At 43.1% G+C, this 22,640-nt stretch overlaps 2 protein-coding genes across 2 annotated transcripts in view; both read left to right on the forward strand.

Moving 5' to 3' along the window:
- LOC142014612 (alpha-1-antitrypsin-like) overlaps positions 1–8,469 on the forward strand; it is a 33,799-nt gene extending 25,330 nt beyond the window's left edge. Inside the window, exons 4-6 of the mRNA XM_074997474.1 lie at positions 3,218–3,488; positions 6,343–6,490; positions 8,278–8,469. Of these exons, the coding sequence (XP_074853575.1) occupies positions 3,218–3,488; positions 6,343–6,490; positions 8,278–8,469 (611 nt within the window). The remainder of the gene's footprint in view (positions 1–3,217; positions 3,489–6,342; positions 6,491–8,277) is intronic.
- Positions 8,470–17,981: 9,512 nt separating this feature from the next.
- Positions 17,982–22,261, forward strand: LOC142015288 (alpha-1-antiproteinase-like). The gene is made up of 4 exons (XM_074998731.1): positions 17,982–18,633; positions 19,138–19,408; positions 19,950–20,097; positions 21,228–22,261. Exons 1-4 carry the CDS (start codon positions 17,982–17,984, stop codon positions 21,420–21,422), a joined length of 1,266 nt encoding a protein of 421 aa, XP_074854832.1. The 3' UTR covers positions 21,423–22,261.
- Positions 22,262–22,640: the final 379 nt, after the last annotated feature.

The following is a 22,640-nucleotide window of genomic DNA, read 5'->3' on the forward strand; positions in this document are numbered from 1 at the left end:
AATTCAAACTATTGCTATTGTTTCCACATGGAAAATAAGAATGGGCTAAAATGTTGATTGGTTCAGAGTCTGAGTTTGGTTTGGAAAAGAATCTGAAATTTTAGAATATTTTTATAAAGGTTTTCTGTCCTAATATTTCTGTCCCCTCCTCTGTACCAGTCTCCCAGGAGTCCCAGGGACTCTTCTCCATTTCCATAGTGCACTATAGCTTAAATTGAGTTGTTGAGGTGGAGGCTTGTGGGCATTTTTTGTCATGAGGGTTTCACCCGACGATTTGTAACTTTTTTGTTTGCCATGTGACTTAGCTATCGGGCATGTTCTCCCCACCTCAAAACCCTTACATTTTACTTGTTCTCATAGTCCAGAGAGGAATTATTGTCCAGCCCACTGGAAAGAGCAAGCCCTGGATTTCCTTTTGACTGCAGAATAGTGTAAAGAATTTTTGTGTCAAAACCTCCCTGGACAGTGATCTAAGAGGAAGGGAAGCCCAGGCATATTTGAGTTTGGATACAGGAAGAGGGAAGAATTAATGAATGTCCCCAATATGCAATCTATCTGCCAAAGTCTGACATTCTTACTCAGTTTTTAACCAAACTTTCTGTGAAGCCAGTAGGAATTTTCTCTGAGTAAACAGCAAGTAATAGTTTCCTGAATATATCATGGTTTGGGCCTATGACTTATCAAAAATACTGTGACTTATGGAATTTCCCTCAACTATGACAAGCCAAAACCCTGCCTTGTTATTGAGAAGCCCGGAGACTCTGACCTGATATTAAAAAAAATTGGAGACTTCTTTTAACACATAGACTTACTCTAAAATTACATACTTCATGTTTGTGGCTTCACTGCTTCTGGAGAAATTTGCTGCCACAATGTAGCAATTTTCACCTCTTTAAAAGAAGGATGCTTTGCTCTTTATATCTTGAAAGCTCCATACAAACATTAATTAATAATAATGACACCCTTAAGTGCTATGCAAGTATTATTGTGCCAGTTTTATAGCTGAGGAAACAAAGGGTAGAATTTAAATGATTTGCGCAATGCATCAAAGAGACTCATAGCAGGTATTAGAATTCTAGAGAACTTTGTTCTCAGTCCAGGGTTTAGTCAGCTAGACCAGTTTTACCCAGCAGGGCAATCTTGCTGTCCAAGAATTTGATGAAAAAGTAGAAAATCTTAGAGCTGGTCAGAAAACAGGAGTTGGTCCCCGCAGAAAATTTCAATTACTTTTACAACGTTTCATTGAAATACCAAAATATGCTCAAGGGTCCAGTTTTTCCCCAAAAGTTTTCCCAGAAAGAAGATATTTTTTCACAAAAATGGTTGCACTCAAAACCCCAATTTGCCATGAAAAAAGATGGAAAACTACCAAGAACCATACTTACAGTAACCTCTGTTCTTCATAACATTTGATATGACAGCAGACTGCATCCAAAATGTTTCAGAACTTTCCATTCTGATGTTTTTGATATTTTGGCATTGTCCTAATTCGGGCAGAAAGGGTCTCAGAACTTCCTGCGGGAGATGCTAGTTTTGGGGATCATCTCTAGTTTGATGAAATTAGCCACTTCAGTAATTAAGTTAAACAAGATTTATTTTTGTTATTTGAGGTATTTTCAAAGCCCTCCCCCCATCACCAAATATCTAGGCATTAACACACACTACTTTGTATCCTTAAGGGCAGCGTGGGACTAGAACTCAAGGAACCTTACCTCTAAACTCTTATAAGAAAGCGGTATATTTTTGGCATTTTAACAACTTTGAAACATTCCCCCAAAACGTAAACATATATGTGTGCATTATACAAAGAAAAGGAAGTTACAGATACCAAGTGTTGTCCAGCAGGAACATATAGTATTATCGTGGAAGCACAGCTGAATGCCTTCTCATGCTCTGCTTCCAGTCATTCAGTCCTTTCTGAAAAACCCAACAGCTGGGAAAGCCTAAACAAAACTGATTCAGCTGTTTTTTAGTACAGAGGGTGGGGAAGACAGGGAACAATTTTTTTGCTTATTATAAGAAACATTCGTGCCATGTTTTGCAGTTTTTCTTGTTGCTTACCAGCTCTATGGTAGCAGTGAATGAGATTCAATAGTTGGATTTTGGCTTGGAAGTTCTCGCTGAGAAGACTCTTCTCTGAAAACGCTTTGAGTGCTTTAGAGAAGATTGATTTTATTTTGACTACTCTATTAGCTTTGGAAAATCCCATGTTTCCTGCTCACCCAGTACATTTTGCAAGGGATTTTGCAAATACCAAGCAACCTGAAAGCCAGAGTAAACACCTTTTGTCACCACATTGCCTGGGTAGCAGATCAACTTTAAAACACTCCCCCAAAACATAAGTTGAGCGGGAAAAGTCATAAGTAGACTGTGCCTGCTCCTATCCCTATGGCTTTGTCTACTCTTAAACAGTTTCAAGTGCAGCTGTGGCAGTACCTTAAACTGAGTATGGCCATGACATGAGTGCTGGGAGTCGTCCCAGTGCACTGTGTAAACTCCCTGAGTGAGGGGATTAGCTAACAGTGCTGGGGACATGGCTCCCACTCTTGTAGCCTGGTTCACACTGGGGTTTTACAGCATGGCAACTTGCTGCGCTCAGAAGCAGGGGGAGGGTTTCCCACATCCATCATTCAGAAAGTTACAGCGCGTTAAAGTGCCAGTGTAGATCTGGCCTACAAAACAGCCTTACAACTCACCCTCCTTTCAATCTATCTGAGGTGTGTGACTACACAGAGCAGTTTTCACCCCAGCAGATCCCTTTCTTCCCCTTGGCTGCAGTCCATGGAAGAGCTCTTGTTTAAGGTGATGGCCTCGCAGAGCTTCACAGTTGCTTGAAAATTGCTGTCAGACATGCAGGATCAACTACACTTCTACAGTCCAGTGTCCCACGTTAGGACACTGTGGAATGTGTTAAGCCTCCTCCCTGAGAATAGTCTGGCAATTTCTTCTGACATGAGGACAGGTATTTGGGGTATCCAAGGTGAAAGCACCATCCTTTTACTACATAACAGCTTCTGGGTTTGTTTAAACTGCTTCCAACCCAGTGCTAGTCCCCCATGCGCCTATTACAATTGATATATTCTGATTTATCAATTTATGACCAGATCCTCTATTAGTGTAGATCTAAAGGCAAATGCGGCTATTGCAGTTAATACCAAGAGAGGATTTTTTTTCCTCCCAGAACATCTGGTAACTCTCTCTTTTTCTGAATCCTAAGCCACTTGGAATAAAACTTTCAATCCGAAGTACACTAAAGAGAGTGACTTCTTTGTGGATCAAAACACAGTTGTTAAAGTCCCTATGATGTTCCGGATGGGCACGTGCAAACAAGCATATGATGAGCAGCTGGCTAGCACCGTGGTGCAAATGGATTACAAAGAAAATGGTAAAGCATATTTTATTCTGCCGGATGAAGGACAAATGAAGACACTGGAGAGTAGCCTGTCATGTCAAAGTCTGTCTAAATGGAGAAAATCAATTTCAGAAAGGTAAAGTCTTTCAACTCTCTTCTCTGGTGCTGGGCAGTCTCTTTAGACCAAGAGTGATGGACAAATTCTTGGAAAGGGATGCTCATATTTTTAATTATGGTCTCTGAGCTGTGGTATAGAATCAGGACTAAGGCGCTACCCTCAGCCCCAGTGAGATTAATGCACAAAGATTAAGGCTAGAACATGGTAGGTTATTTTTTTAAATTTATTTCCACTACACATATAGTCATGCACCAAAGCTGCTGCAGTACTGAGATTTAGTCCACCCTCCAGAAGAGTCAGTAGTCCTCTCAATGGGAGAAGCCCTCCTAGTGACAGCACTGTGTACACTAGGAGTTGGGTTGGTATAAGTGTGGCACTCAGGTGCATGGATTTTCTCTATGTAGTTATATTAACAAGCCCAAGACATGTCGTTTGTTCAAGATCCTTTTGTCACATTGTGTATCCCTCAGTGTGAAATTTTGCTTACCTTTGGACAACTGCCAATGCCTCGTTTTGTTTCTTTTGCTTCCTTGTGTGCCTTTCTCTGTAGTGTGTTCTGCCTTTATCTCATTTTCCCTTCTTTGTTTCCCGCCCTCTGGCAGCTTTCCAACTCCCTGGATCATCTCCCCTGTTTTTTTCCCCACCCTACAGGTGAAGATGATTAGCAATAAAAAAATTAATACCTTTTTTCAAAATTGGAATGATCTACCTAAAAAGCAGCGGCAGAGGCTCTGTGTTTTGGTGTCTTAAGACTTCATGATTAGAGATCCCAAGGACCCGGCTTTGTGCGCATATGCTCACTCACTGAAATTCACCAGAGTTTAGCACTCATGCGAACGGATGACCAGGAAACACCTCCTCTCTCCGCGCATAGTTTTCAGAGCAGTTGGCTGCTCCATTTTGCGTCTTTGGAGAGGGTGTAGTAAATCCAGTCACTCCCAAATATCAAACCAACATAAGGGCCTTCAGCAGCGACTGGGCTGGAGCTCCCATTCACTTTTTATCATCTTTACACCTCAGTCTGGAGCCTGAGGTCCCATACTCACCTGCAGAGAGAAGAGAGTTTCCAAGGGGAGAGCATTTGAATTTCACAAACCCCACTGAGTTATGCTTCATGTCAGTGAAAAAGTTTTGCACAGTCCAGTTCAATGTGTCTGGTCTGAGAAAATGTATGAAATGACATGGAATACAAGACTATGAGTTCAGTCCCTGAGGGGGCCATTTAGGGAGATGGCGTAAATAGCATACTGCTGGGAGCAGTGTGCTCCATGCCATTTCAGTATGTTACATTGAGGGGAAAAAGAGGTGGCCATGTGCTTAAAGCTCAGGCAAATGGCAAACTGCAGCCAATGGGAGCTGCAGATGGCCATACCTGTGGATGCAAGGTAAACAATATGTCTGGAGGTCTGCCAAAGGTTTATCTTGATGAGCCACATGCAGCCCATGGGCCACAGGTTTTCCACAACTGTGCTAGCCCTAACGCCAGAAAAACTAAAGACAGTGGGATACTGAGAGGAAAAATGCAACAGAAATGATGAATATTGAGTAGTAAAGCAATACCATATTTATTTTTCATTAAAGTGACTAAATCTTACACGAAGTTAACAACATGATTCATGAACTAAACTGATGTCAATTTGCTTTGTGTTTAGCTATTATCCTTAATAAATTATGCACCACACATTATTCTGCTTTCTTTGGAAAGTGTTCTGTTTGTGTCCCATCCCCCCACCTGAGCCCCGTATAATATAATTGTTAAACTAAGGCCAACATTTTCAAGAGGAACTCATGAATTTGGGTATCTCACTTTCTGAGCGGCCAGCTTGAGATGTCTTACAGGAATTCAGTTTCAGAGGATGAATGCCCAGCACTTTCTGAAAAGCAGGCAGAAAATCACTGGTTGCTTTTGAAAATCTTAGCTAAAGGAGGAAGGAGGAAAAATTCCCTAAAAAGGGGACTAGAGTACAACCTTAAGCAATACTGGGAACCTTTAACTAATAGGGTGCTTGGATAATTGTCCAGTGGGCTTTGAAATCTAATTCTGTTTTAAAGCCTGCTAATCAGTTTTCCTCCTTATGGACATCCAGGTGAGTTGTCCTTAGGGTTGAGGCAAAGTCCTTTGAAGTCAACGAGAGTATAGACATAATTGGAGGTACACATCTAGAACTGGAAGGGACCTTGGGAGGTCTTCTAGTCTATTCCTCTGCCTTCTTGGCAGGGCCAAACACCATCCCTGACATCTCTGTGCCCCAATACCTAAATGGCCTCCTCAAGGTGTGAGCTCACAACCCTGGGTGTAGCAGGCTAGTGCACAAACCACTGAGCTATCCCTCCCCTTGTGGGTGGGTATCACTTAATCAGACTGTGATGTGGCAGTTAAGGAATGTCCTTGAGGACAGGAGGAAGAATGAGCTGGGTGTAGGGACAATCCAGATGCTCTGCATGTATGAAATTTACAAGTCTGGCCTCAGTCTCATTGCACTTAGCACTGTCTGTCGTAGGTCCCATTGCCATAGCCTTGGAGCACCCCACAAACCTCAATATATTTATCTTCATAACACTCCTGTGAGGACAGCAGTTCTATGATATCGGATTAGCTGATGGGGAGCTAAGGCACAGAGATTCCACAGGACAGGGAACTGAACACAGGCTTTTGGGTAGAACCCTACCTATGACCACATCCTTCCTCCCATTCCAGGCTTCCAATAACACCCATCAGAAACTTCCTGTTCCCTGAAAGCTAGTGCCAGAGGAAATCTGTCGTGGGTTTTCAGTCAAATCTTCTCCTTGGGCTAATGGAGACATTGCAAACACTGTACTGTGACCTGTGACTGAAATGCTTTATCATTTTCTTGCATTTCTCTTTGGACAGATTAACCAATTTATACCTTCCAAGATTCTCTATTAGTGAGAAATTAGACTTAAAACAAATCCTTTTTAAAATGGGCATCAGAAATGCGTTCACTAATGAAGCCGACTTGTCTGGAATTACTGGGAGGCCCAGGCACAAGATTTCAGAGGTGAGTGAGGCTTCGTTCTGTTTAAGGGATCCATTGGTAAAACAGTTCCTTTACACATGTTTCCTAGGAAAAACCTGCATATAAACGCTTTGCTGTGTATGAAAAGCAGGGTTTGAGGGGGAGACTACCTTGCTCGTTAGCGAGGCTGCCTGTTGTATCACCACCAGTCACAGTATATTACAGTATATTACATTCAGGCCCACCAAGCTGGGAAGCGTAAAGGAGGCAAGTGCATCTGGGCCGGCCATTTCAAAGGGCAGCAACAGCAGACAGAGCTCCAGGCACCTTTGAAGTGCCACGCCAGGGCTGCTCTGCTGCACCACATGGCTGCGAGGGAGTGTCCCAGTGCCAGGGTATGAGCAGGGCTTAGGGCTGTCTGTTGCAGGCCCCTCCCCTTCTGCTCTTCGCCCTTCCCCTTCCAGGGAAATGGAGTTGGGCTCTCTCCCACCTTGCCCCAGGGCCCACAGTGGCTGTCAGCCCCACTGATTGCAATGTTTTGACCGAGCAGATTTTTACAGTGCACGGAGCTGTTTACTGACAACACACTTGAGCAAATCTCTCCCTCCTTCACCACTTCCCGGTGAAGACCTGCACTACCCTGTTCCTTTTGGTTTGAAAGGTGGTGGAAAGGGTTGCTTTGTAGGGCTTCTGTTGCTGGTACCACCCGTGCACAGCTCCCTTTGCCTCTTCAGTTGTTAAAAGCAGGAAGTTCAGTTCTGTAAGATGCTATGAAAAGCTGGGCAAAACCTGTGTTCTTTGGTTCACTGGCAAATCGGAAAAATCAGAGGGGAAACATCTTTTCAGGAGAAACCGAAAACAACAAGACAAAACAAGAAATCCAAAATAATTTACTCAGTTTTGACTGAAACATTTCACTCCACCAGATATGAAAACTTTTATATTCCTATACTGCGTTTTTATGTATTTTTGAAATTTAAAATAAAACTAAAGGGAATTTTGGAACAAAGTCATTTTGAATTGAAAAAATCAAAACATTTTGGTTTTTTTTTCAGTTGCTTTTAAGATTATTTTTTTAAAACAGACACGATTTAGCAAAATTGACCTGAATTTGAAAAGCATTTTGTTGCCACCAAATCTTCATTTTTCACTAAAATGTTTTGGACCAAATTTATCTCCCAACCCTGAGCTCCCATTACAAAGCAATACAGAAACCTTCAAACCTCACAAATGAACAGACCTGTAACTGTTTGTCAGTGCAGTAAGGACAAGCTTGTGCAGTTTTGTGCCCCAAACTTGTTTTATCTATCCACCTTCTCATGCTGCCAACAGACAAGACATATTCAAGAAAAGCTATCTTTATCCCTCAAATGTATTTTCCATCCACTCTTGATAGCTCCCACCTGTGAACTATTACTCCACCATAAATTTGCCAAAGAGATCTGGATGCAGTTTTGCTCTCACATTAGTTTTACTCCACAGTGTAACTCCATTAGTGTAACTCCACAGACTTCACTGAAGTTGCTCCTGATTTACACTGGCAAGAGGAGACTTGGGGCCAGTGCTTGTGATAGCACGGCAGAGCGACAATGAGATTGTCATTTCTGATGATTTTGATTCATGCAGTTCACGGATTGTTTGTTCGTTTGTTTGTTTTTTGTGCGGAGTTTGCCGTTTTCCTTTGGTTTGTGGCGGTCACTCATGCCTTTTGCTCATTCCTCAGCAGTTATTTCTCTGAACACTTTTGTTTAAAAACCCTAAGGCTCGTTTTTTTTACACCTGCTGTCAGTCCGCACTCAGAACACTAATGCTTGTTGCTTTCCTCCTAGGTTATTCATCAGGCCAAAGTGAATGTGGATGAAAAAGGCACTGAAGCATCTGCAGCCACTGCTATAGAAACAGTGCCAATGTCTATGTCCTCTACCATTAAATTCGATAGGCCCTTCATGATGATCGTAGCTGAAAAGAATAATGTATTCTTTATGGGCAAAATCGGGAACCCAATGGAAATTAGTTACTAAATTGCTGTATGCAATAACTATGAGTAATATACCACACTATTAAATAAAGAAACATTTTGACCTCATTAGTATAGAGATGGCATTAGAGGCCACAATTTCCCTCATAGTGTTGTATATTTTGCTTCATAACTGAGAACTTTAATTGATTTTAAATCACCCTCACTACAGATTGGTTTGGGTTTGCATTTTAAAAATAAAGAAAAGAAAAGGAACTCAGGCAGAACTGTCAGCAGAGGTGAAAAGAGATAGTTCTTGTAACACTGAAAGCAACAATCCATTTTACGACAATTGAGGATCAGAAAAAATGTTGAGATTACTAATGTAGACCTGCTGCACCCTTCCTGTCCACCACATCACTGTGTAAATTACATGTATTTTGCATGCACACTGACTGCCAGATCATTCCTTTACCACTCACATCTCTTTTCTCACCAGCCCATGGCTCAGTCTAGTGGATACCTATTAAGAAATGTAGTGCTTACTACCCTGAGTGGCCCCATTGCTGTCAATGAGTCTGATAAATCCCCTGTGCCTCTTTGTGCCAGCAGGGTGGGGACAAAAGAAGGCATAAGGTCCCCCTGGCGAATTGCATTGACACCGCCGTATGTTTTCTAAACTGCAGCACACTGACCATGCGAGGGCAGGACAGCGGCATATCAGAGTTGAGACAGAGGAAGGAATAGGAGGAGGCATGGCCAAAACAGAACTATTCTCCAATTCTTCATCCTTGCAGTGGACAATGGGTGACACTGAATCAAAGTTCTGTTTAGGTCAGCTCTGTGCCAGGGCCTGTGCCAGGTTTTGGAAGCTGTCAAATTGGGGAAATGGCTTGTTTTGTATCAGTATTTTTGTGTCCTTGTGTCAGTATTTTTGCCAGCATAGAATGAAAGTAATCAAATGGAACCACTTGTGGTAGTAAACATCACTACAGTAGTAAATGTCTGCAGGGTGCATCATTTATAGCCTATCTATATCGTACACCACCTTTTACATAACTTCATGGTTTGGGCTATGGTGTCTTGTTCCCATATTGTATCTTCAAAGAAAATCTGCACTCAGCTCAGCACTTGCTTTTTATATTAAGATTGTCAGAGTTGTATAGGATTTGTCTTTAGTGTTAAAAAACAAAGGATTCCAAGATCACTTATACTACAGATGCTTATTTATATTTTTCCTTTCTCAATTTTACCTTCATACCATTTTACTCTTGTTTCAGAAGTTCTATCAATATTTTTCCTCATATATTCATGCTCATGCTGTGTTTTCTGACCTCTACTGGCAGCAGAGGTGAATTATTGAATGATTCTGTTGATGGGTAGTCTGTATTACAATTTTCAGTTTTTATGTTTGACCTTGAAATATACATACCATTTATTATTCTACAGAAATAAAAATGAATAAACATGAAATTATAGAAGTTTTAAATTGTACTACCTGATTTCTACAGTACAGGAATTAAGCAATTAGGACCATGTAATGCAAAGAGTCCAGCTAATCAAAGCATCAGCCAGGGTTGTATCTATGTGCTATTTAAGAGCTCCTTATGGATGTCTCTAGTGGACTTCATAGTAGCCTCTGCTCTTTGCCACATATGTATATATTGCTACCCTTTGTGGCCTGAGTTATTAGCCAACATTTAGGTTTTTATGGGTTGCTCTCTTTAGAATGTATTGATGATAGTCAGGTGTTTCTTTGATGCAATCCTTTTGATTTACAAAGAATGTACATAGAGTCCTGTTTTTCCAAACATAGTAAGAAGCAAACAAGGCAGTTTCTTTGCTCATATTTGGAAGCCTCTTTCCAGCTAACACTCTGTACAAAAAGTTCTCCCTTGTCTTTTTTCTCAGGACCACATTGCCAATGCTTTTCTTGCTATCTCATTGTATTTTCTGGTGCCTTAACTGTCTACTTGCTACTTCTTTCACACCACACAGAGAAAGGTACAGCTCCTATGACTTCAGTTAGTCCCCCTGTCACCCATTCCCAGCTTCTAGCAAACAGATGTGAGAGACATCTTGGCCTTTACAACATCCGCTTGCCACGAATCCCACAGGTTGGTTGTGAAGAAATGCTTTCTTTTTTAAACCTGCTATTAATTTCATTGAGTGATTCCTAGTTCATCTATTATGTGAAGGAGTAAATAAGACTTCCTTATGCAATTTTTACACACCACTCACGATTTGATAGGCTTCAGTCACATCTCACCTTAGGCATCTTTCTGCAAGCTGAAAAGTCGCTGTCTTTTTAATCACTCCTCATAGGGAATAGTTTCAATACTCCTAATCATTTATGTTGCTCTCTTCTGTACCTTTTCCAAATCCAGTATAATTTCTGAAAAGGAATGACCAAATATGCATACAATGTTCAATATATGAGCTTACCATGGATTTACATAAAGGCATCATATACTTTCTGGCTTATTATCTCTCCCTTTCCTAATGAGTCCTCAAACGGTTTAGCATTTTTATGGCCATTGAACATGGAGCAGATTTTTCAAATAACTCCTCAATACCTCCTTAATAATCTCTTTATTGATAGGTCCAGCTATTTTAGACCTCATCCTTTTGTATGTATAGTTGAGATTATGTTTTGCTAGGGGCATTATTTTGCATTTATCAACACTAAATTGCATTTGCCTTTGTGTTGCACAGTCACGCAGTTTTGCGAGATCCTTTTGTTAACTCTTCACAGAAGGCTTTGGACATAACTATCTTGAGTACTTTTGAAGAGTGACAGAGAGGTAGCCATGTTAGTCTGTATTCTATCAAACCAAAAAAACAGCCATGTAGCACTTTGAAGACTAACAAAATAATTTATTAGGTGATGAGCTTTCGTGGGACAGACCCCCGTTCAGATCATTATGATGATCACCTAATAAATTATTTTGTTAGTCTTTAAAGTGCTACATGACTGCTGTTTTGTTTTGAGTACTTTTGTATCATGTGCAAATTTTGTCACCTCACTTTTTAACCTCCTTTCTCTGAACATTTTGAACAGCCCTAGTTCAGTGGTTTGAGCATTGGCCTGCCAAACCCAGGGTTGTAAGCCCAGTCCTTGAGGGGCCATTTAGGGATCTGGGACAAAATAGGTTTAAAACTTAAAAAAAAAAAAAAAAAAGCATGGTGCTTGGCCTTGCCAATAGGGCAGAGAACAGGACTAGATGACAAATTACTGCCCTGGGGCAATGCTCACTGTCATCTTTTCCATCCATGTGCAGAATAATTTTTATGTGCACTGAGGCAAATGTGCACCATTAGTAGGAAAAAAAACCAAACTTAGCTGTGTGCACTCTGCTACCACTTGAATCTCTCATGAGCTGCCCCACAAGCACACAGCTTACAGGGAACACTGCATGCTGGCCACAACCAGCCAGTCTGACCCCCAAGTTCCTGAGGGGGAGCAGGGTTGGGACAGTTTTACCTGGGAGGAGCCACTACAACTTCTGAGCAGCCTGGCAAGGAGGGTCACCCAGCCTCTGGCCCTCCACTTCTACCCTTTCCTCCTCCCACAGTCTCAGCCCTGCCAGTATCCTGGCTGCACGGCTGCAGCACAGTCAGCCCTCATGGTCCAGTTTGTTGATGGGGAAACTGAGCCACAGAAAGGTGAAGTGACTTGCTAAGTCCCTCGGCAGATTTCTATCCAAGCCAGTAACATCAAGACACCCCACAAGCTGAGCACTAGATCAATAATCACTGGGAGGGAAAAAAGCCATGGAAAACTAGTGACCTAATTGAGGATCTTGCAACACTCTGTGCTATGCTGCTTGTTAACTGTGCATATATGTCGTCCAGACACTCATTTCTTGCAATTACAAGTTGTGGATTGCTGGTTGAGACCTGGGGGAAAGGACGCTGTCTCTTGTCTTTTAATGAAAGAATGTAATTAGAGAGAGGGAGAAGTCTGTAATTAAGGCACCAGGCTGGAACACAGGCAAGCTGCATTGGTTCACAGCTGCGCCAGTCTTCCGGTATAACATGGGCAAGTCACTTAATCCCTGACTGTGTGTCAGAGCCACAGCTGTACAATGAGGGTAATAATTCTTCCTGTATCTGTCTGGCCTATTTAGGCTGTCAGTGCTTCAGCATAGGAACTTTCTCTTATGATCTGTCTGCATAGCATCTTGCATAATGGGGCCCCAGGCTTGCCTTAGGCCTCTAAGGTTCTGTCTGCACAGCAGCCAGACACCCATACCTGGCTCCTGCCAAATAATTTGGGGGCATGGGGTGCAGACAGCAGGACTATTGCATTGCTAGCTAGACTTGCAGGCACAGGCTGGAGCCTGGTTTCAAGGACCCTGGGAGGAAGAAGGGTCCCAGTCGGCTGGCATGGGCTAGCCAGAGGCATCTAGTTGCTGTGTAAGTGCTAGTGCCATACAAACCATCAGAAGCTTGGGTCTATCAAGATCACTTAATTTGAACACACACACAGGTGAAAACTAAGGTCCGAGTGGGTATCTGATCTCACCAGCGCTGACCAGTGTTTCATGTTGCAATCATTGTGACTGCAGCTCACAGTGTGCCAATTGTACCAGCGAGCTCCTCTGTGACCTTGGGAATGGCCCCAAAGTTTGTCCTGTGCTTCTGTATTCTTACGTGTAAAATGGAGATACCAATGTTTACTTGGTTCTTCGTTGCAACAAGGTAAAGCACAGAGGGGGCTGTGCAAAGGGTTTCAGACAGATGTGCTCCATTTTCCTCCTTTGGCAAATAAAACGAAGACGTTTGTTTAACAATTTGTCCTTTAAAGGGTTCTTTTTCCACTATGACTGTTGCATGAGAAATTCAAGCTTTTCCTGTTGTGCCAGGCTCTGGACACCAGATGAACCTATACTATTGTAAGATCTGACATACCAAGGAAGCGAGAGTTGATGCTCGAGGGCCAGCAGGTGTGGTGCTGATTCGTGAACTTTGCCGAACAGACATTGCAACACTGCAGAGGATGGTGCGGTGTGCAAACTACTCCTGTGGCTCCTGGAGATCAAGAGCCAGTTCTACCTCAGAGAAGCACCATGTCTCTCTGTAAGAGCGCCTCCACGTCAGTGCACTTCTGTACTGCCCACCTACTAGCTCCTGATGAGAGGAAGTGTGAAATAAATCTTTGCTCTATTAACATACAGTTTTAGAGACCATCATGTGCGCCTGGGGAGATCTGGCGTGTCCAATTTAATAGCAATATAAATATTTAACGAAGAACATTTGCTTCACTCTAAATAACAGTTCTAGCAAAACCACATGCTATTTGGTCATTTGACACTTCATTGTAATGCACAGAGTGTTTATTCAGCACCCCACTACAGCAGAGATTCTGCTGCCAATAGTCTCGCTAGTGTAATGGAGATAAAACATCGTGTGGAAGTCGGCTTTGAGCTCATTTACACCTCCAACAGTGGGCTTGTTACCTGTTAATTAGTTTGATTTATACTAATGACTCCCTTTCCCATGAATGTTCAATGGCCTTTTCTTCCTTTTTATCATAAGCCCACAAGGAAAAATCATTTCATCCCAATTAGACCAAAGGAGGAGTTTTATTGTTGCTAAAGTGAAATAGGGTGGTATGCAAATCACTATGATGAAGAACTGCTTTGCTAATGGGTACAATGGCCCATTAACGGCAAATGCTGCTGCATTATGCTCTCTGCTTGAAGAAGGAAGCAAGTTGCAGGTGTGTTGTTGAAGGAAGCTGTGCTTAAATGGGAGAATAGTAACAGAAGAAGTGGGTCTGTCCCACGAAAGCTCACCTAATAAACTATTTTGCTCGTCTTTAAAGTGCTACTTGACTGCTTTTTGTTTTTAATGGGAGAAGTCATTCAGAAAGAAGAATCCTTTGTCTACAGTTGGTACATATGCATCTGTAGACTGGACAAGAATGCTCTAACAAGACAAATATTGGAATATGCTATTCCAATGCATAATGTACAGCCAACTACAACATTCTGTGTGCTCGTCGCACTGGTTGAAATGCAGGAAATACTACAAAAGGTATAACCTCCACCATCCAGCTTTTTCACCCTCCCTCCTGAGTACCTTGAGAAGGAAGGAAATGCAATATGCATGTATCATATATTCAACAAAGGGCATAGAAATCAATAAAGGTGGGTGAAAATTTTCAGATGAATAATTTATTTGCTGAAAGATGCAGTTTGTCAACCTAAAATTTTACCCACCTTCACCAATTAGGTTTGGGCATTTTTTTCCAGCCTGAATTCAAGAGGGGGAGCGGGAGGGAGTTACGGTAAGGGAATGGGGCTATAGGAGATTTGGTCACTTCTGAGCTGCTGCTCACAAGTCAGGGACAGCCACGAGGCAGTATTCGATAAGCAGGGATTGGTGTAATAGCTAGACCCACAGGTGATAAGCAAGAGCCAGGGTCAGGTCAGAGACAGACACTGCAGATCAGCTGTAGAACCAGGCTGCAATCAAGAGGTAAGGGTCATGGTCAGAATCAGGCTGGGGTCAGAAGACAGAGATCAAAAGGAAGGTGCAGTTTGAAGTCACAGCAAGTCAGGAATAGACGGCTGCTCAGACATCTTCTTTGGGCACCCTTCAGGGATAAATAGTGCACGTGGGCCCTGCGTTACAGGGTCCTGTTGTCTCCCTGGGCCCCTTTGGATATTCCTTGATGTCAGGCCTTGACTGCCCATTGCTCCATGGATGTAGCTTTGCATGGTGCTGTGGGAATATCAGCTGGCTCAGGCTCTTAAGACTCAGGCTCTTATGTTTGGTGTCATTCATGCTTCACAAAGCAGCCAGAAGAGAACACCAGTCTCTCCCCTTAAACTTTTTCCCCAGTGATAGGGAACTTATCCAGGTTCAGTCACCTTCAGGCTATCAATATTTACTCGGGGTCCTCATTGGTCGCTTTTATTTGGCCTGTTCAATGTGGCGTTGAAAAAATCTGTCTGAGTACAGCACAGCAATATAAATAGTAGTACAAGGAGCAATGCCAATCAGTTGAACCCAGCCAGATCCCTCTGACTAGGTAAGTACAGTTATATGTCCTGTTTTCCTTAGACACCTTGACTTGATGATAATTATGGTCTTTGCAATTTAGGCACTAACATTATTTCATTTGCACAATGTGACTTTGTTCCCTGTTGCTGTTGCAATTGATTCTTTCTCCTGAAATAGGACAGAAGCAACCATCCCAGGAACAGCAAACCCTCCTGTTCTAGTGGAGGAGTGCATCAGACTAAAATTAGAGTATAATATCCTTTCAAACCAGGTGGAGCCTTTAAAGCACCCAGTCAAACAGGAATCTCATGTTTCCTTGTGTGCTAGGTCACCCTTTCTGTGCCATTCATAATGACCTAATCTATCAAGCCATATGCACTGCTGGGTACCGGGGGTGGGGAGGGCGTAGGAAATGAATATGTTTTGGGAGATAAGCACAAATAATGGAGAAAGCAACTTGTCCTCCAGCAAGTGTAAGCCACATACTTAGGGGTGTGGTTCACTGGCCAACATAGGGGCACCTAGACCACTTCTACAACAAAGAACAAGCTTCCTCTACAGCCTTAGCTGAGTGCCAGTGGGCTCTTAGCTCAAACTGTAGCAGCTCATTGATTAAGCTCGAGAGGTGCCAGGTTTGAGTCTGCTTGTGGGTGGTCACACAAGCAGCTCACAGTCTGGTGAAGTTGGAAATACAGTATTGGAGGGGTAGCCGTGTTACTCTGGATCTGTAACAGCAACGAAGGGTCCTGTGGCACCCTATAGACTAACAGAAAAGTTTTGTGCATGAGCTTTCGTGAGCACAGACTCACTTCATCAGATGCTGGTCTCCAGCCTCTGATGAAGTGAGTCTGTGCTCACGAAAACTCATGCTCAAAACTTTTCTGTTAGTCGATAAGGTGCCACAGGACCCTTCGTTGCTGTTGGAAATACAGGTGAGCCTCTACAGTCCAGCACTTTATCATCTGTGATCCAGCATGATTTTAGTTCACTGGATGACCACTTATCATGGGTGTGGCCAAGTTTTCCATGGTCCCATAAAGTTTTTTCCAGCTAGCAGTCTTGGCTGTCAGTGTTCTGAGCTGTTATTTTGCAGTAATTTACCACTAAATGTCTTCTAAGAGCCCAGTAAACAGTGGAAGCGTTGGCAATGTGTGACAATGGTGACTTTCCCTCGTCCGGCTATTTTTTTTGTTTGGCACCATTCAGATCCCGAGGGTGCTGGACTAGAGAGATTCAGCCTGTACAATGACACCCTACGTCAGGAACACATACCAACAAACAATAAGACCAATGAGCTATTAAAGTAATAGGGAATAAAATTGGTGGCCAAGACCCATCGAACTGTGGCTCCCCATGGAAACTCCACCTGGGTCTCACTGGCAAATCCAGAACAACCCTCCCTGCCACCACACACATGCCTCAGTCAAGTGTTTGCAGGGACTCCTCTCGGCTGGGGTCTTCCACAACTTTGCAAGTACCCCACTGATTGTTGCATTGCTGCTCTGATTACACTGCTCAGCTCTGTCCTTGCCTAGGGCCCATCAAATCCCCAAGGGACTCAAATAGAAATTCCCTTTCTGTAAGGCTAGACTCCCAAGGTAGCTGGACCTACTGCCTGGCTCAGAGTGGCCCAGTGGATAACCCCATCTCCCACACTCTCACACTTACCTCTTTTTTCCTTATGCCTGGCCTGGCCCAGCACATTTCTCACAGGTCCCATGTCTGGCACCAGGCAAGCCCAGATTGTGCAGTTTTTGGCACTTCATGGCATTCCTGACAGGCATACGACTTATACCTGCTAGCAGGCAGGGAGCCGCTCACTCAGTTTTCCTGTAGGGGGAGTTGAAGTGGTATCTGCAAATTTGTCAGTTAGCCAACTCCCTAAATTCTCCCACTTTACCGCTAGAGGAAGTGAAAGAACTGCTGCTCCAACTTCTCCTGGCTCTCAGTCTAATAAACATAACTTTCATTCTTAAACTTTCTAGTTCTACACAAAGAATAGTGAAACATAGCTACTGTGATGTAATTTTGCCCACCGTAACTAATGAATGCTACACACCCTAGCTCTAGAATGTTGCTGAAGGTCACATCTCAGATCCTGAAGTGCCTAAAACAGGCGTATCCAGCCTACGGGCCGCATGCAGCCCTGGACAGCTAGTAATGTGGCCCCACAAGATTGTAAACTTTTAACATTATTATGTGATTTATATACATTAACTATATTATATATTTTATATGCGGCCCAAGACAATTCCTCTTCACTCTATGCAGCCCAGGCAAGCCAAAAGGTTGACACCCATGGCCTAAAGGGATGCTGCAATTTTTACAATGGCTGACATTGGTAAACTAAACCAAATTATTTCTCAGTGGGATTTGTAACCCTGTCTTGTCACTTTAGCTATGTTATGTTCCTTTGGTTTGGTGCATTATTTTTATATACATTTTATTAATAGCTGTCATGACAACAAATGTAAACATTAATTGCTACCAAAGCCCCTATTAATTTTGCTCATCTAATTGTTTGTTGATTCTATTTTGTGACAGAAAAATTTGAAGGGAAAAATGAGTTCCACCCTTTCTGTGTGTTTGTCACTTGTTGCTCTTTGTGCACTTGCCCGTTGCCATCACTTTCCTCATCACCCCACCTGCCAGGATGACCAGAAAGAAACAAATCACACAGAAGCGCACGTGCTCCTAAGCCAGGCTTGTGCCAAAAAAGGTGCCAGCTATGCTGACTTTACATTTAGATTCTATAAGCAGGCTGTCTTAGCAGAAGCTGACAAGAATGTGTTCTTCTCGCCCCTGAGTATCGCTACTGCTTTTGCAATGCTGGCAATGGGAGCTAAATCGGCCACTCTGACTCAGATTTTTGAAGGAATGGGCTTTAGACTGACAGAGGTTCAGGAGGAGGAGATACATGAAAGTTTCCATCACCACATCCACATGATGAATTGCCCGAACAATAAGATCCAGACGAGCATGGGGAATGCCCTTTTCATAGGAACTGGGTTTCAACCACGACAGACATTTTTAGATGATGTGAAAACCTTTTACGAAGCCGAATTTTTTTCTACTGATTTCCAAAATTCAAAAGAGGCCGAGAAAAAGATCAATGGTTATGTAGCGAAGAAAACCCATGGGAAAATACCGAAACTAGTCACTGCTCTTGATCCAAATACGCTAATGGTTCTTGTTAACTACATTTATTTCAAAGGTAAGGCAAATGGGTGTTCATTTAAATCATAATCTGACTGGCTGATTTTGTTGTAAAGCAAAGAAAATGTTGAGGGTGCCTTTTCTTTCAAATGAGGAAAACTGTCAGAATAAAATAGAGCAGAGAGCTTGAACTGAACTAAAGTGTGCTGGTCCTTGAAGATAAGGCTTAAAAAAAAAAACCCTGTATTTAATGTGCCATAAAAGAGGGATCCAATTGTTTAAAAATCTCTCTCAGCTTTTTAGTTGGAAGGGACGAGAGGAAAGAGCCCTGTGCAGATAGACATCAGATCCCCTGATCTGCAGGGGTCCTAGTAGACACTGCAGCTGACAGAGAGGAGTACGGTCCTGGAAGCTAGATCCCCACGCTGACAGCTCCCTCAGCCCCACTGCCAGTACGGCTGTACAACCTCAGACAGGAGTTATGCACACCTATGATCTTCTTCCCTTTGAATCTGATAACAAATTCCTCTCTCCCTCCATTCTTTTTGGTTTTGATAATAAGCCTACTGGGAAAATCCTTTCAATCCTACCCTCACTCACGAGGAAGATTTTTTGGTGGATGAGAAAACCTCCGTTAAAGTCAATATGATGCACCGGGATACCGATTATGAAAGCCACTATGATGAGCAGCTGTCATGCTGGCTGGTGCAGATACCCTACAGCGGACGTGCCAAAGCAATATTTATTCTGCCCAACGCAGGGAAGATGAAGCAAGTGGAGGCTGCTCTCTCGAAAGAAACTCTGTGTAAATGGGAAAAATTACTCCAAAAGAGGTAAACTTTGCCCACCATTGTGCAGCAAGGTGGCTGATGGCAATTTTAGGACAGTGCTCCACAACTGCTCTGTGCGTGCATCTCACCGCTTGGTGGGAGAAGTGCATGGTGGCGGTGGCTTGAGGGCAGTGGCTCTGGTGAGTCTCTGGCATTGAGTTAAGGGGCAGGAGTGGGACTGGAGGTGCCTAGCTCTGGGGAGAGGTGGGGATTGGGTGGGAGCTGGGATGACCTGGTTCTGGGGAAGGGAGAGGGGCTTGGGTTGTATACATTGGGTGTGCCATGAAATTATAACAGGTGCTGAAGTGTGAAGTTATGGGAGCAGCAGCAATACAGTGGTACTGTAGTCCAACCACATCTGTTCAGGAGCATTCAGAAAAGGCTCACCTAGCCCCTCCTAGGTGCTCATTCCTCACTCACACACCTCACACAGCCAACAGCTCAGGAATCAGAATAGCACCAGGCAATGTCACTGAATTGTGTGTACTCCGTATTGTTATCGAACTACCATATTTCACCGTCCTGTGGCATTCTTTGTTGACAGGAGTATTAATCTGTATGTTCCAAAGTTTTCTATTTCGGGGTCCTATGATGTGAAACTCCTGTTTGAGAAAATGGGAATTACTGGTGTGTTCTCTGACCGTGCTGATCTGTCTGGAATCACCGGGACGTCTGGTCTGCATGTTTCAAAAGTAAGTTTTGTTAACTGGATTTGTCTGTGCCTGTGAGTATAAAACTTACCTCTGAGACTATTTAAAGCTTGATTCTGCTCCCATTGTCTGAACTCCCACTAACCTCAGTGGCTGCTGGCACTCAATCGGCTCTCTCCAGATGGGCGGACAAACAAGCAGAGCATCTTACAGAGAGCAAAAGGGTTCACCTGCCATTTCTGAAGGTTGTTAAAAAAGGAATTGGTCCTAGGGAGCAGCAAGTACCTCAAGAATGAGCACAAATACAAATAAAAAAAAGTGGCGTTAACTATTCCTTGCCCTGAGACGGCGATGGCTCGATAGCAAACAGTGATGATAACTTTCAAATCTAGGGCCACACTGTGATACCTTTAGTCACCCGTTTTCCCTCGAGCATTGCCTTTGATTCCAGTGAGGCAATGGGTGAACTCCTGGCCCCACAGGAGTCAATGAGATTGTTGCCAACGACTTCAATGGAGCCAGGATTTAACTGTGCACAATAGGTTACAACTCAGAGGGAGTAATGTCATCAGAATTAGACCCTAGCTCAGCATTGGGATAATACTGATAATACTATCTAGGACACATGAGGGACAATAAGAACATTCTGGGTGAGGTTCCACAGTAGTGATTTAGAGAACACCAGTAGAGTTTGGTTCTGTACTATCAATGCGCAGGAAGACACAAAAGAGCCGTTGAAGAAAAGAATTCTGGGGCTCGTGGATTCTTGTCATTGTTCGTCTTGACATTGCTGCTGGAACACAGCTTTTTACTGTCAAAACCTACTGATGCTCTGTGAGGCTAAGGAGGAATTGGTGACACAGGTATACTGAAAAAAAAGCACCCCTCTCTTTTGGGGCGAAGGGCAGCAGACGTGATTCATGCAGGCCCACCGTTCTCCTCAGCAGAACTGTAATTGAGAAATAACTGCAATAGCCTCTTAGGTGTGATCCTGGAGTCATGATACAGAGAAATTCCTGTTGAAGCCTAGGCAAGGTTTCCTGCAGATTGGCATTGGGCTTACTGGGTTGTATCAGTCCTGTTTGTTTTCTTCCTGTTTCCTACCACAGCAAGCTCCGTTGCTGTTCACCCTCCTGTGCTGACGCCATAACATTTGCCTTATTTCTTTGCAGGCTGTTCACAAGGCCATGCTGAATGTCCATGAGAATGGTACCGAGGCAGCGGCAGCCACGGCGATAGTCGTTAGCAAGCTTTCCCGTCCTTCAATTACCCTTAAATTAAACAAGCCCTTCCTAGTGATGATTGTAGATAAAGCAACCCGCACCACAATCTTTATGGGGAAAATTGTCAATCCCACTATAAAATAACTGAGGAGTTGCTGAAGGCATCAGTGCTTGCTGTGGGACACAGCAAGTACTCATACAGATCACCAGGTGTTAGTAACTATCCCTGAATGTCAATTGACACACATTCACAATGCCTTTGGGAACTAGCTTCTAAGCAGTTGAGATTTCTTCTCGAACAAAATAGCTAATGGTGTAGACAGCATCTGTAGTGTTAAATCACTGATAATTGATAGAGGAAGGACTATCCATCTCTTTGCCTACCAGTTGGATCATTCAGATCATGAAATCCTGGGGCTGGAAGGGACCTCAGTTGGTCAAACTGAAAAATTCCCTGAGACCTAGGAAAGCAGCCTTTCTGAAAGGCTTCTGCTAAAGTCTCATGTAAGATGTTAACTTTCCCAGCTGAGCGTCGGTGTCCTAAATTCATATAGTTCTGAGTTATTCACGGGCAACTTTATCCTCCTAGAATTCTGGGTAAGGATCATGGCTCCATCAGTCCCAGCCTTGGGAGCCAAGAAATTAGCAATTCCTTTCCTTATTGCTGCCCATGGCCTGGCTGTTGGTCAGCACACTGCCTAGAAAGTCCTATCATAGCGCCTCTCAGGAAACCTGCTGGAAAGAGAGCTAGCAGCTATTTCTCCTTCAGTCAACTTGCCTTCCCCACATGTTCCAGCTTTTATCTATGGTGGCTGGCCCCCAAAGAGCCAGAGGCTGCTCTAAAACATTTACAATGCTCTCGCGTAGCACACACTACACACCATATTGCTTCCACAGGGACAGGCAAAGAAATCTTGAAGGCACAATAATGAAACAGACACAGAAATGTACACTGTCAATTACTAATGATTGCTGCTAATGAATAAAACATATGTTGGGACCTGTAACTTTCACTCATGCTGATTTTTGGAGTCATTCTCTTGCCATTACATTTTATCCATCTTCTTAAGACAGTTAAGCTTTTTCCATAGTGGTGATGCCACATTAACAAGCAGCATCTATAGAAAGTATCTGGGAACTTAAAAAAGAAATACTGACCAAGCAGAAGGAAGAACAAGGTTTTATTTGCTGGATTCGTTGCTTTTCTTTTCCTCAACTTCACGCCAATGCACTTGTGTTTATTAGGTTTTTACATATGTTTTCAACAAATATATAGAAAAGGTAAAATAAAATGCTGTATTTGCAGATCGTAAACTTTTACTACGAAAGAGCCATCAGCCCCATGAGAAGAGTGATCTAGCT

This window comes from Carettochelys insculpta, chromosome 6 (assembly GCF_033958435.1).
Source record: "Carettochelys insculpta isolate YL-2023 chromosome 6, ASM3395843v1, whole genome shotgun sequence".
Taxonomy (NCBI): Eukaryota; Metazoa; Chordata; order Testudines; family Carettochelyidae; genus Carettochelys; species Carettochelys insculpta.